This window comes from Aulonocara sp. 'chitande type north' Nkhata Bay, linkage group LG12, assembly GCF_057382095.1.
Source record: "Aulonocara sp. 'chitande type north' Nkhata Bay isolate Kocher_YH1m ecotype deep benthic linkage group LG12, A_spYH_male_GT1.1, whole genome shotgun sequence".
Lineage (NCBI taxonomy): Eukaryota > Metazoa > Chordata > Actinopteri > Cichliformes > Cichlidae > Aulonocara > Aulonocara sp. 'chitande type north' Nkhata Bay.
In genome coordinates this window covers 21,106,883-21,118,904 of record NC_141355.1, presented here as the reverse complement: position 1 = coordinate 21,118,904, position 12,022 = coordinate 21,106,883, and the positions used below count along the sequence as shown (strand labels likewise).

At 38.6% G+C, this 12,022-nt stretch overlaps 1 protein-coding gene across 2 annotated transcripts; it reads left to right on the top strand.

The window, feature by feature from the left end:
• The first annotated feature begins 2,236 nt into the window (after positions 1-2,236).
• On the top strand, positions 2,237-11,495 carry slc2a11b (solute carrier family 2 member 11b). Of its 2 annotated transcripts, none has more exons than XM_086314221.1 (12): positions 2,237-2,377; positions 3,873-3,971; positions 4,298-4,458; positions 4,545-4,669; positions 4,811-4,940; positions 5,042-5,190; positions 5,484-5,671; positions 5,784-5,894; positions 8,055-8,156; positions 8,995-9,070; positions 9,168-9,295; positions 9,429-11,495. In XM_086314221.1, exons 1-12 carry the CDS (start codon positions 2,339-2,341, stop codon positions 9,621-9,623), a joined length of 1,503 nt encoding a protein of 500 aa, XP_086170347.1. In that variant the 5' UTR covers positions 2,237-2,338; the 3' UTR covers positions 9,624-11,495. The 2 variants fall into 2 exon arrangements, with proteins under 2 accessions (XP_086170347.1, XP_086170346.1); XM_086314220.1 differs by lacking the exon at positions 2,237-2,377 and adding an exon at positions 3,604-3,743.
• The last annotated feature ends 527 nt before the right edge of the window (positions 11,496-12,022 follow it).

Below are 12,022 nucleotides of genomic sequence, written 5' to 3'. Positions count from 1 at the left end.
CACACGGGGAAGGGTTTCAGGGTTGCACAAACACCGTTATGTCCTGAAGAAGCGCTCCCCCTGCGGCCAGACGTCATCATGACATCTGAACACACAGGTGTTATTATGCCCTGCGTGGCTTTAAATATTATTTAATGATTAGTTTGTATTACTGACCTTTGTCCATAGAAATATGACAAAATTGCTGCCATGTTGAATGTCTACAATTAGCTCTCGCCACTCCCGAACTGCTCCCAAAATGTGGGCCACGGACCCCTGGTGGGCCCCGAATGGTACTACAAGTGGGCGTTAAGAAGTCAATTATTATAAATAGGTTAAATTATAACTGACAAAACTATTATTAAAACTATTACAGTTCAAATCAGTTTTATTCGTGTAATTCCAAATTACAACAATAATTGCCTCAAGGTGCTTTAAATGTAAGGTTAGAGAGGAAACAGCAACAATCAGATAACCCCTGATGAGGAAGCACTCGGCCAGAATGAGAAAGAAAAAACACACTTTTAGCAGGAAGAAAACTCCTGCAGAACCAGTTCAGTTTCTGGTGCAACCAACTCAGAGTAAGGGTAAAGAGAAAAGACAAAGAGGGTATGGGGAGACAGGACAAAACACAGATTGTGGGGGATAAAAGACACAATTCAATGGCATGCAGTAGTGTATGAACACCTGGGGAAAGAAAAGTGAAGAAGAAATGCTCAGTGTATCAAAGGTATAAGCAGTCTGACCTTATAGCAGCATAACTAAGGAATGGTTGAGGGTCACCTGATTCACCCCTATCTTTATCAAAAAGTTTAAGTCAAGTGATGAGGTTAGGGGTTTCCCTCCAGTCCATGAAAAACTTAATTTTTCATGGACTGGAGGGTTTCCCTCCAGTCCATGAAAAACTTAATTTTTCATGGACTGGAGGGAAACCCCTAACCTCATCACTTGACTTAAACTTTTTGAAAAATTAAATTTTTCATGGACTGGTACTTATATCACACTTTTACCTAACTGAGCACTCAGATAGAGTGCTCACATTCATGCTCCACTTTATTCCATGCCTTGCACACATTCACACTCCAATGAGGGGACAGTTTGGGGTTCAGTAGGATACTTCAACAAGCTGACTGAAGGACCCAGGGATCAAACATTGACCTTTTAGTTTGTAACTCTACCTGCTGCACCTCCTTGTTAAGCATCATACAAGTTTTACAATTTTTTATACATTTTTCATAAACAGTAAAAATGACACGTTTTTTGTGTCCTGAATAGATCAGCCTGAGGGAGACTGTGCTCTGCTGCGTCTGTAGTATAGAGTGGAGCTGGTGCAATAGAATGTCCATTGAATAGATAGAATAGAATCGCCCTTTATTGTCATTGTACATGTACAACGAAATGGTAAAAACTTTGTGGAAACAGCGCTGTCACAGCATCAGCTGAATGAATGATCTTTTGCGTCATTGTTTCATAAATGTGGTCAGTATAATGACCATATTTATCAAAGAGCAACCTTTTTTTTTTATTTGTTTTGTACTACAAGTAACTTCAGTGGGTTTTATTTGAATAAGCTTTAAGCTGTGTCACACGAGAGTATTCCTTTTTTTTCTGTCTCTGTTTTAACGTTGATCAACAAATCATCACTACAGACTGAAACTAAAGCTGAGCTGTACATTTTGAAAAAAATATCCACTGTTAACTCTATTTGAGATTTCCATTTTTAGAGTCTCAAAAGTTCTCACGGGATTAAAACGTTTTTTGTTTTTTTGTGGTAAGCTACAGAACTCTTTGAATGATTTACAAATTTAAGAGCGCAGCGACCTTGGAAATAAAATCAGTGTCAACGTTTTAGAAATTATTTGTTTTATCACTTTTATCCAAAGTAATTCAAACCCAAATATGTATTTACCTAGGAGGCAGTCATCCATGGAAAATAGAATCCAATTTTATGGAACTACAAATTAGCAGATGACATCTTCTGCTACCTGAACAATAAATTTGTGTTATCATCTTTGAATATAGTGAGTACCTATTGTACTATTTTTTCTCGTGACTACAATACATGAACCAAACTAAAAAAAAAAGTCACATGACAGTTGAAACAAGCTGTAAGTGTGAAGTGTGTAACACAAAGTGAATATTATTTTAATATTTGGGTTAACAAGCCCTCTTTTACCCGAGAGCAAGCTTCACCATGCAGCAGGAATGTGCCTCAACCTCTTAATCAGCCTCTACGCTGAGCCGAGGTCATGTGCTGCACCTTACAGTAGGCAGCTACTTTGTTAGAACTTGGATTCAAGTGCAAAATTTAGTCTTTGTAAATGGTTTCTGCGAGCATAACTTTACGGCAGCTTTCAAAATGAACGCGGATGAGGGACGTGCGGAATCAAGGAAAGAGGTGAGTCATACATGGGTTTGGAACCAATGAGGGCTGTTAGAAAGAAAAAAAAGAATAAAGAAATAAATAAAATAAATTATTTTAGAATATTTGCAGGGTTTTTTGTTTCTTTTTGTTATTCTTGTTTTTTGTTCGTTTTGGGGGTTTTTAAAAAAAAAAAATTCCTGGGTTCAGACGTCTTTCCTCAAATGACTAAAGAGAGCCAGTCACGAGGCAAAGTCGTGAAGAAAAACGTTAAATTCACATGAAATAAAACGTAGCTAGTGTCTGTGGAGGATGCGAGCTGTAATCCGTAGTTTAATAATTTTAATCCTAAATAAATGTCATTTATATTTTAAATCCTAAAATAAATCCTAAATAAATATTTAAATTCTAAAAGCGCGTGGTTTTGGGTTGCCAGATTGACAAAAATCCGTTTAAAGTACTTGGTATTGATATGTATTATAACTGCAGTTCGGATTGTTGTATACAGAATGTCTTAAATTATGAATATTTATTATCAACTTTATTAAACTGCTAATGAATTGCCCTTTATAAAAATTTCCGGGCATCCCTCCTCTGACGGAGACTGGAGTCCTTATGATGGAAAAGACAGCAGCCACAAAAACCTTGCACCATGGCCGGCCCAGATTGCTCTCCACAGTTAATCCATCCAGCGGCTGCAGTTATTCAAAAAACTTCACCAACTGCTTTTCTATACTTGAACTATAGGGGGAGTCCGCACATAGCATCTTTACTGCTGAGCGTATAGCCTAGGACATATGTTACGGCATAACTATGGATTTTTTTTTCTCAGCCTTTTAAAATGTGAATGTGGTACTGCATACTGCCTGTAGGCATACATCACACTTCCATGGCATCAAACCTGTGAGCTATGCAAGTCTTTAAAAACAAAAAAAAGAAAAGAAACCAAAATATATTAAAATAGGTGCACATTGTGCTACTCTTTGTGAAACATGTTTTCGGTAGACCAAAATCATAATGCTATGTAACTCCCCTATGTGTGGATCCCGAAATACTTTTCTTCTTTTATGTGAAAGTAATTAAACTACACTGCATGCTGTGTTTGGATTCAGTTAGTGCGCCATGAACTTTGAATAAACATGGAATAATTTAGCCAATTCCCCACACCCTAAGGACACTTTCTGACAACAGATCAATTGTATTATCCCCGTCATAAACTCATCCCCCCATCCGCTTTAAGTTTCCTGTTGGATGCAAGCTCCTGCGAGAAGGATACTCTGATATTCTGCTCTCCCTCAAAGAATCCAGGACTTTAAGAAAAATATAAAACATGCCAAAAGAATACAAGAATGAATATCAGCCTCTTCTAGCTAAAGCAACCAAAGATAGAAGGCGGCCAAAGGTAAGTGGATTGTAATGGATTAAGGGTTTTGAAAAATAAAAGTACGTTTGGCAGCATGGTGGGACGCAGCTTTCTGTCCAAGATGATATTGAAACACTTTTGTTTGTGGGTCTGTTTTTCTGTTTGCAGCTTCCAAACAAATCACTTCTGCTGGCTGTTTGTGCTGCTGGCATCGGGGGGACCTTTCAGTATGGATATAATATATCTGTCATCAATGCGCCCACAGCGGTAATAATTCTGCTGCCTCTCACTGGACTTTTTCCATAACTATTGATCTAAATGATCAAAACACGGTCTGAGGGCAAACTTAGTAACACGTGGACTACAGTCACTGTTTTTGTTATTCTGATATTAGAGAACACGCACACACAAACACACAACACATAATTTGTTCTAACAAGCACAGGCGGTCTAATGATCGCCAAGTACAGTGATGTTATTCAGTGACAAAAAAGTAGACTGATAATAAGAGTAGTGGCAGTATTTAGACATTGCTTTGCACTCGTGTTGATAAAAAACAGTGTTTGTGTTCAATTTTCTTCTTTTCTCTCCAGTATGTGCAAGATTTCATCAACCAAACCTGGAGCGAGCGTTACCAAACTCAAATATCAGATGATGGTCTCACCCTCCTCTGGTCCACTATCGTGTCCATATTCACTTTAGGAGGACTTATAGGGGCACTGATTGGTGGAACATTGTCTGTGAGGGTCGGAAGGTATGGACATGTTTTTTTTTTGTTTTTTTTTTAATGAAAAATTGTCTTCTCTTTTATAAATAATGGGATTCATTTTTTCTTTCCAGAAAAGGGACACTGCTGACCAATAACATATTTGCACTCCTGGCTGCTTTGCTGATGGGTCTGAGTTATCCTACAGGGTTATTTGAATTACTCATCATCGGACGTTTCATCTCTGGATTAAATGCAGGTGAGTACATCAGGAACACTTAAATGTTTTGTTTCTAAATCTTGGAGAAACACAGATACATGAATTAGATGTCCAGTTAATAATGGCTAATAATGATGCTGCATGAAAACCTTCTGAAATGTCTTTTAAATATTTTTATAGGCATTGCCATTTGTGTTCAACCTCTATATTTGGGAGAAATAGCTCCGACTTCACTGCGTGGTGCTATGGGAATGGGAACCTCAATTTTCATTACTGGGGGGATCTTTACCGGACAAGTGATTGGCCTCAGGTGATGAATAAACACATTAAGAAGAAGAACTTTTCACACAGTTCCAATGCTACATCCCTTCAAAGAAAATATCAAGCTGAAGTCCTTGTACAATTATACAGAGAGCTCCTGGGGAAAGAGGAGTACTGGCCCATCCTGCTCTCCACCACCTGTATCCCAGCTTTTCTGCAGCTCCTGATCCTGCCCTGGTTCCCTGAGAGCCCACGCTATCTGCTCATCGACAAAGGGGATGAAGAGGGTTGTAAGAAAGGTAAAACAGCTGCACCGTTCCTTCCATTTCAGATCGCTGGGAATTGTGTTCTTCCAGGAAAGATGACTTAGTGCATGTGACAGCGTAAATAATAAAATGTATAAAGACTACCCTTTGGCAGAAATAACCAGAGGCAGAGACATTTATCTTTTCATTTCAAGCATGTGATGAATTTCTGACGGTGGAAACCTTCTGACAGGACACCCCCCCAAACAGCAAACAGCCACCGCAGATTAGTCAGATATGAAGGAAGTGCAATAACTTGAAGTCCTGTGTGTCTTATGTGTCTGCAGCCCTGAAGCAGCTGCACGGTATAGCTGATTGTGACAGTGAACAAGAGGATATTGAGAAGGAGAGGAATAGCTTATCAGGTTTACAGGCCAAGAAACCCTGGGAGCTCTTTGCTGATCGCTCTTTACGCTGGCAAGTTCTCACCATCATGGTGCTCAACGCTGCACAACAGCTGAACGGCATCAATGCTGTACGTACGACCACTTTAAAAAGTTCACACAAAGATAAAAAAGGAGTTTCCAAAGAACTGAAAGTTATGGTTTTGTGTTTGTTTCTTTATTTGTTTTCTACACTCCCTGTAGATTTACTTCTACGCAGGTTACGTGTTCAAACAGTCTGGTATTCCCAGTGATAAGATACCATACGCCACTGTCGGCACTGGTGCCTGTGAATGCATCACCGCTTTAACATGTGTAAGTATGAGTTTCTCGTCATGTATTTTCAAGTATTGTTTTTAGTATTTGGATGAAAATCCACTGCAACTGCTTGAAGTTTAGAACCCACAGACATCACCAGATCTCCTCCCTTGAGATGTTCCCCTGGCTTTTACAGCATCCATCTTCAGTCGCTGCTAGTTTGTGGGTCTTCATTCAGTTTTTATTTAAGAACTAAAAAATCATGCTCTGGTGGATTGAAATCAGGTGACTGGCTTGGTCATTGAAGGATATCCCATTTATTTGCCTCAGACAAACTCTTTGCAGTATGCTTTGGATCATTATCCATTTTAATAGAAATTATAGCTGTGCAAACTTCTGATGTCTTTGTGCTACTTCTATCAGCAGTCACATAATCAGTAAACATTATAATGCTGTTCAGCCATGCATGCCTATGCATTAGGCCTCCACCATGTCTGACAGATAGCATTTCATGCTTCAGATCACGAGCAGATTTTCTCCTTCGCCATGCTTTTCTCTTCCAATCAGTTGGGCTTCTGTGTTTCATCTACCCAAAGAATCTATTTCAGTACTGTACATGTCAAATCTTCTTCTTGTTCTTGAGTGTAACCAGTGGTTTGCGCCTCGTTGTCAGCCTTCTGTATTTCCATTCATAAAGACATCTCTTTATTGTAGACCTTCACTAGTTTTTTTATATTTACACAGATATGTTCTAAAAACCCAATAAACTCAATAGATTTAAGTGTAGATGAATGTATTTTGGGATCATTTTTTACCTAACTCTGACTTCAAAAAAAATTCCAGTCCCTTTACACTGAGGGTGCCAAACATAAGGCCTGGGGGCCAGAATTGGCCCAATAGATAAACAATTAAATAACAAGAAAGTTCCTGTTTTTTCACTACCTACTATAGAAATGCCCGCAAAAATGAAAACTAGATATGTTTTAATTACATGACATGAACCACCAGAGCTTTTTTTGTAATTTTACACATTTATTGTGTAGTTTTACTGCTCTGACCCATTTAAGATCAAAGTGAGCTGTATGCATCATCCCTGCCCTACACAGTTATTGTGTGTTAATCTGAGTGTATTCACCTTATAAGTATGACTCAAAGCATAAGCTGACTTGTAGTCCTTTTTATGAGATCTCTGCTTCCAGTTTAACTCAGGATATACAAATATCATAAAACTCTAATGTGACATTTTTTTTCTACGAATTTCTTTGTCATTGCTATTGCTTGGGGTGCTTGTGGTGGTCTGTGAAGTGAAATTTACTCTTATAAAACTTCTTCTTGTTTACAGACAAGTTTTCTTTATAGACTAAATGTATGCCTCACTTATTCATAATGCATGATGACGTCAGAGGTTAGAAGATACAGATCTTACACTTTTTAAGCCCAAAGCCTTTAAAAGTAACATTTGCTTTTCCTGGGGTGAAGGACTGCTTACCCATTACTGGACTAATATGTGACAAAGAATCCAACTGGTAAACCCAAAACAATGTGTGTAATGGTCCGAATATTAATATACTTTTACAATTATTTTTACTGAGTCAGATTATGAATACAAGGGAGTTTTAGACTATAAGATTTCATGCAAGCCCACTCAGGACTATCATTTGTTAAAAAATAAGTCACAATAGACCTCAGCTTTGCAGTGCAATAACTTCGGCTTACTCTACCGAGGAGGCAGGATCTCCTGAAGCAAGCTGAGTTTTGCCAGGTGAGACAGCACATCTGAAGTGAACTATCTTCTCCCGGGTGTCATGTGTCTCATGTGACCAAGTCCAGCTCCTGACACTGTTCAGAGTTTATGTGTGAAATGGCTTTAGTTGTGCATACTTGTATTTATAATCTATCTTAACTGGAAAATACATTGAACTTTAGTTTCAAATTTTTCTTTTTGTTTCAGCAAACACAGAAATAATGATCCTCTATGACACTTACAGCAATCTTAAAATCACAAGATGAGACCTTTCAAATATCGCTTCCAAGCGATGAACTGTCAGAGGCGGTCAGATTATAAAAAAGAAACCATCAGGAAGAAAAATAGAAAAGAATTTCAAGACGTTTGTGTAAGATGGCTGGAAATAGAACATGAAATGGATCAGAGTAATCCTCAAAAGAGATGTTTGCCTGGAGTCTTTCTGGTCTTGTGACATGCTGTGTGTCTCACAGGGTATGCTCATTGACCGTCTGGGAAGGAAAGTACTCATCATGGGAGGATACACACTGATGGCTATCTGCTGCGTTTTATTCACGCTGACCCTAACTTTTCAGGTAATTATCGTCAGGCCAAGAAATCTTTTTAAAAAGAGATATTTAAGGGTTTAAGCCCTGTGTGGTGTTCATGCTTTCGTTACCCTGGTTGCATCACATATGGAGGTGTTTCAGTCCTTGGACAAGTAAACTATGCAATTTAACCATTTTTGGCATCCATATTTCTCCCTGTGTTGGCCGCTGGTAAGCTTATTTTGGAGATGACTAAAGGTCAGCCTCGTGCTTACTGTCAGACTCTGTCAGGTGAGCACTGTCAGAGTGCTCACCTGACAGCGAGTGACCTGCGTGCTAAAGGCTAGAGTTATCACTGCAGAGTTTGAGTCTGTCCCGTCGTTCCTTCCTGTCTGCACCATCACATCTGATAAAACTCAACTGTTTCTCTGCATCATCTTCCAAAACTGACTCATCTAAAAGTGCTAAGCAGAGAATGAGTTCATGACCAATACGCAGCCACACAGGTCAAGCTATTTGTATTTGTTGTGCCCCACCCTCGATATGCAGCCTGGGATGGAGCGTGAGAAACTACATTGTGGTTCCCACAACCCAGAGGTTAAAATGTGCAGGAAAAGCAGGAGCACAAACGCATACACACTAAAAACACACCTGAACACACATGCTTAATATGAATGTGCAGGGTTGCTCTATGAAGTTTTATTGTATGCATTCTTTGCAGAAAATGAGCCAAAGGCAAAAAGTCTGAAGAAACAATCAAAATTACATATTTTTTCTTTTGGTAAATACTGAAAACGGGTCCAACAGACCTGAACGCCACACAGAGGTTAAGGCATGTCCCTACCTGTGTTATAACGTTTCTTTTGCACAACTTCCTTGTTCTCAGGAGGCGAGCCCAGTTGTTCCATACCTCAGCATGGTCTGTGTTTTTGCTTTCATCTTAAGTTTTGGCTTAGGACCAGGTAAAAATGTTCTTTCTTTCACCGAAGCATGTGCATCATCAGCTGCGTCTGCACATCAGCTGTAACAGGGATTTCTTCTGTGTCTTCCCCCATGAAGGTGGCGTGACTAACATCTTAACAACTGAGCTGTTCACGCAAAACTCGCGCCCTGCAGCGTACATGCTTGCAGGGTCAGTGAACTGGTCCAGTTTCTTCTTCATTGGCCTGGTCTTCCCCTTCATTGTGGTAGGTGTTCAAATGGTTGAGGATCTATGATCATTTTGGAATATTTTATCACCATTTCTTGCATTTAAAATGAACATTTAAACCTCGATGTTGTACTTGGATATGTTCCACTCACTTGTTTTATTTTTTACAGCTCGGACTGAAGCAGTACTGTTTCCTGGTGTTCTTGGTTATCTGCTGCTTGGTGATAATATATATCTTCCTTGTTGTCCCTGAAACCAAGAACAAAACCTTTCTGGAAATCCAGAACGAGTTCCAGTCTTCCAAAAAGAGGCAGATCGGCTGTTCGGACGGAGCAGGGACAATACTGTTGTCAACTTCAATATGAAATGTGCCTCGTTAAACAGGGTTATTTAATCAGTGATTCTTTATGTCACACAATATTTATCACACAAATCTGAAATATTTATAGCGAACACATGAGATAACTTCCTGACACCCAGGTTCATGTTTGGGATGCAATTTGTAATTTTGCCTTGTTATTTTTGATTAGTTGGACATAAACTAAGTTTTCTCTTTGAGCAGGGAGTTGTTACTTTATTACAAAGCTGTTACATACTTTTTTTTTTATCAAGTCCTAATATTGGGATAATCAGGTCATTTTACAGCACAATACAATAAAGTCAACACAGCTTAACAACGTATAAAACACAGCTGAGCAGAATGAAGAATAAGGTGCAGAACAGCAAAATGAAATACGCAAATTGATGATGCAGGGTCTCAGGTTAACATTCTCACCAGCCACTTTGTTAGCTACACCCACTACCTCTAATCAGCCAATCATGTAACAGCAACTCATTTAAACGTGCAGACATGATCAAGATGACCTGCTGAAGTTCAATCTGAGCATCAGAATGAACATTTAAGTGACTTTGAAAGTGGCAAAAAATTGGTGCTAGACAAGCTGGTCAGAATATTTTACAAACTGCTGATCTACTGGGATTGTCTCAAACAACCATCTCTTCACAGAGAATGGTCTGAAAAAACTTCTGATGCCAGAGGTCAAAAGAGAATGGGCAGACTGCTTTGAGCCGATAGGAAGGAAACAGTAACTTAAATAACCAGTCGTTACAACAAGGCACAGAAAAGGATGACATGTTGAACCATTACACCCAGAAAACCACACCAGGTACCACTACTGTCAGCTGACAACGGGAACCTGATGCCACAAATTCATATGGCTCACCAAAATTGGACAACAGAAGAATGGAAAAATGTTCTCTGGTCTGAAGAGTCTGAGTTTCTGTGGCAATATTCAGACGGTAGGATTAGAATTTTAAGGGTTATATTAAGGCTGGTGGCGATGTGGGGATATTTTCTTGGCACACATTGTTTAAACCGCACAGCCTACCTGACAGCTGTTGCTGACCATTTCCTTCCTTTCGTGACCACAGTGTATCCATCTGCTAAAGGTGGTTCTGCCCAGTGGAATCAAAGTGTACCTAAAAGTTTCTGGTGGGTGTATGTTGCTTAATAATGAATTGTGCTGTAAACTATAGTTCCTTTTTAGATCTTGTCAGGGGTAGACATTAGTTCAAACACAAGTAAGAGAAATGAGACACTGTAGACCGACTCAGAAAGAAGACGTGCACACGGGTGAATGTCTCTGAGAAGACAGACACACTGAGCGCAGGCTTGGTCCTTTATTTATAGTGAAAGTCAGTTACATAGTACTTCCTCTTTTAACTGAAAAGGGAGAGGTCAAGCATTATCTCAGCTTATCTGACCTTGCACACATACTGAAAATAACAATGCAGAAGTATATCATGCTTATCTGACATCACACACTAAGGTAAGGAATGCATTTATGTTCTCTTTAACACTACGCTTGGTTATGTGAAAATATCTTGGTTATGTGAAAATATATGAACACACAGAATATAAGGCATACTTGGTTAGAATATAAGGCACACTTGATTATATTGTATTACAGAGATTTGGTTATAATGTATAATGTAGAAAATCTCTTAACAGATCTTCTAGGCAGTTGTGATTGTGTCTCTTTAGCCCAACTAATACTGAAGAAGTAATCTTTATATATAATATGTTGGTATAATAAAGGCTGGTTTGTGTAACTTTTAAGGCCAGGTCTCCCTTGTAAAAGAGACCTTTAATTTCAATGGGAATAACCTGGTTAAATAAAGATTAAAATAAAAAATAAAAGGTGCTCCTCTGAGAATTTTCAATAAAGACCAGTTTAAATAAAAACGTTTCATCATTTGTGAACTTTGCTTGGCATTTCAGCTGCTTAATATTTCAGTTTCCAATCTTTCAGCATGACATTTGATCAGGAGAACAAAGAGTTCACTCTACAGTTTGTCATGCATCACATGAATAAAAAAAGTATTAGAGTGAAAAAGAGTGAAAAAGTATTAGAAGTATTAATATTTGTTTATAGTATTACTCAGAGAGAAAATATATTGAATATATAAAAAAAGAAATATGTATAAGAAGAGATTCCGTCATTGATTAGTGAGTTACATGGTTGTTAGTTACAGCAAGTTACATGGTTGCTTAGTAATGGTACCTACCACATAAACCAATGACACTGCTTAAAGTGGTATAATTCTGTATCATTGAGGAGAAGGATAATTAAATTCAAATGTGGTCAGATGTACAGGGAAATGGCAATGGCTTGCTTTTTAACCACAGTTATGTCACTGAGTACTCATGTTAGTTCTGATTCCCATTCCTACAGATACCTTAAACCCAGAACCAAGAAGACAG